At 40.7% G+C, this 2,500-nt stretch overlaps 1 protein-coding gene across 1 annotated transcript in view; it reads left to right on the top strand.

Moving 5' to 3' along the window:
* arap2 (ArfGAP with RhoGAP domain, ankyrin repeat and PH domain 2) overlaps positions 1–2,500 on the top strand; it is an 87,010-nt gene that overhangs the window by 31,463 nt on the left and 53,047 nt on the right. Inside the window, exons 11-12 of the mRNA XM_030779115.1 lie at positions 1,645–1,730; positions 1,992–2,174. Coding sequence (XP_030634975.1) covers positions 1,645–1,730; positions 1,992–2,174 — 269 coding nt within the window. The remainder of the gene's footprint in view (positions 1–1,644; positions 1,731–1,991; positions 2,175–2,500) is intronic.

Raw genomic sequence — 2,500 nt, 5'->3', positions numbered from 1 at the left:
GCTTATGCGGTGTCCTTTGTGATATTAATAGTTTTTAAACATTTTTCTTTTCATGATGAGGAAAAAAAGAAAAGTCATTCAAGTCTGTTTTGTCTCCACAAAGCAGCCATTAAACAGTCACGCTCATTAGTACTCTCACCATGCTTTTTCCATGAGCATTTCCAGGTGAAATTTGAGAGAGGTTCTTTGCAAAATAACAGGTTTAGATGACGCTGAAGCTTGTTTGGGGAAGTCTGGCAAAAATAAAATTGACATTCCACACAGCAGCTGGGTGTGATTTTAAACTCATGATTTTCTTCTTTTGTCCCCTTAATTTTAGTTTCTTTTAAACAAGACTTTAAACAAGACTTTCTGAAATGATCAAACAAGACTTCTCAGAATGAACAGTAAAGAGACTAAACACTGACTGAGAACAGCCAGCTGTAATTTTCTTTGACAAACTCAACACCAAACACGTTCGCATTACATTTTTTTCTTCTTTTTTTTAAAATTTAATCTACAATGCAACCTCAGACTGACATAGTTTATGTGTCATTTTGAAGACTGTTGCATGTGACCTCTAGGATGAAATACGAAAAGAAAAGCAATCCTCTCACTCTTCAAATGAAAACAAAAATAACATTGTCGAAACTTTTGACCTGGTGTAAAACAGAGAGAGCGTGGCCTTGAACTAGCTGTCATTACACACACTCTCACAACACACACACTTTTGCTCTGTGGCCAGGCCCTGTCTCTGAGACACCATGAATGTAGGTTTCATTAAACTCATTTCAACTCACTCGAAACTTTCCAGTCCTCATACATTATTGACATGGCTTTAGCTGACCTGAAATTTAGATGAATCACACGAGGCACGCTGATTGGAATCCCCTGACACACACACACACACACACACACACACACACATCATTCCGGATGGCATATGAGGGCCTTTTCAGATGACTGTAAGGATCGCTGATGGAGAATGAGGTTTTTCTGTATTATTACTGATTACACAAAAAAGTCCCGTCATCCATATTCATGAGTGTGTGTGTGTGTGAGAGAGAGAGAGTGTGTGAGTGTGTTTCTCCTCTCTCAATGTATTATTCATCTGTTTCTTTCATAAACAACACTTAATGTCCCCAAGTTCAGCAAAATGAATACCGAAATCAACAAACACAATTAATTACACATGAATCATTAGCAATTAATGCCTTTTCTCGCCTTTCATTCGCAATTAGTGGTGTGACTGTGGAGAGAGGGAAAAAGAGAGAAAGGGCTTTTAAATAGATGACTTTAGTTTGATAATTGGTTTACCAGTGAAGTCTTCTCCAGCTGTTTTATGCCGTGCCTCAGTGTTTTGAGGCCTGTTTGACTCTGTAAAGTTTCACTCATGTAGTAAAATTGCTTTGAGACGATTTATAAAAAATTGTGAAAAGCACTATACAGATACATTTGAATTTAATTACAGATGGAATTGCATTTGGAGTTTAGACTTATATAGAGGAAACTAAAGGTGAATTTATGGTTTTGAAATACATTTGTTTGTGTGTGTTTGTTTTTGTGTGTGTCTGTGTGCGTGTGCGTGCGCGTGTGTGTGTGTGCGTGCGTGTGTGTGTGTGTGCGTGTATGTGTGTGTGTACTTGCATGCATGTGTATTTTCAGGTCAGCATCGGTTCCTGGGCCCAGGGATCTCTCAGGTCAGGAGTTTGAAATTGGACAGCAGTCTGTGGAGTAATGAGCTGGTGGAGGTAATGTAGCGCATGTCTCTCCACACACACATGCGCACACACACACACACACACACACACACACACACGCGCGCACACACACACACTCACACACAGCCTGCAGAAAACACTCAAACCGTTTATCATCAGCTGGACTTGTCCTCAAATACCCTTTTGAGTTCCGTTCTCTTCACCTTTACAGAGTGCACCAATTATTTTAGTCTCTAAAAAAGACAGCTTCATCTCAGCCATATGTGTGTCTTTCTCTCACTCTCTCTCTAGTTGTTTTTGGAGGTTGGGAATGAGAATGCCAACAGTTTCTGGGCAGCTAATCTTCCACCAGAGGAGGAGCTCCATGCTGGGGCATCTATGGAGCAGCGAGCGACCTTTCACCGCAGGAAGTACCGAGAGAGGAAGTACAGAAAGGTCCTGGAAGGTCTTACTAACCAGGAAGAGCTGAACCAGGTGTGTGTTTGTGCCTCTGTTTGTGTTGTGCATCAAACCTATAATTGACACATTAGTAATGTTGCCTTGGAAACCATCTCTCACACACTTTTGGAGTTGCCTTGTGAAGACCAAATAATTGCAATTCTAACTCAGTTTATTCAGTAGTTCAGGACTTTTCCTCAGCTGGTTTTTCCTGTCAAAGTGAGCACAGCTGGTGTATCAAATCACTGAGCAAAATGACCAGACCAAACACTGAAATGACCAGACCAAACACTGAAATGACCAGAGCAAACGCTGAAATGACCAGAGCAAACACTGAAATGACCAGAGGTAACACTGAAATG

This window comes from Chanos chanos, chromosome 7 (assembly GCF_902362185.1).
Source record: "Chanos chanos chromosome 7, fChaCha1.1, whole genome shotgun sequence".
Lineage (NCBI taxonomy): Eukaryota > Metazoa > Chordata > Actinopteri > Gonorynchiformes > Chanidae > Chanos > Chanos chanos.
Note: the sequence above shows the minus strand (reverse complement) of the source record. Positions and strands in the feature narration are given on the sequence as shown.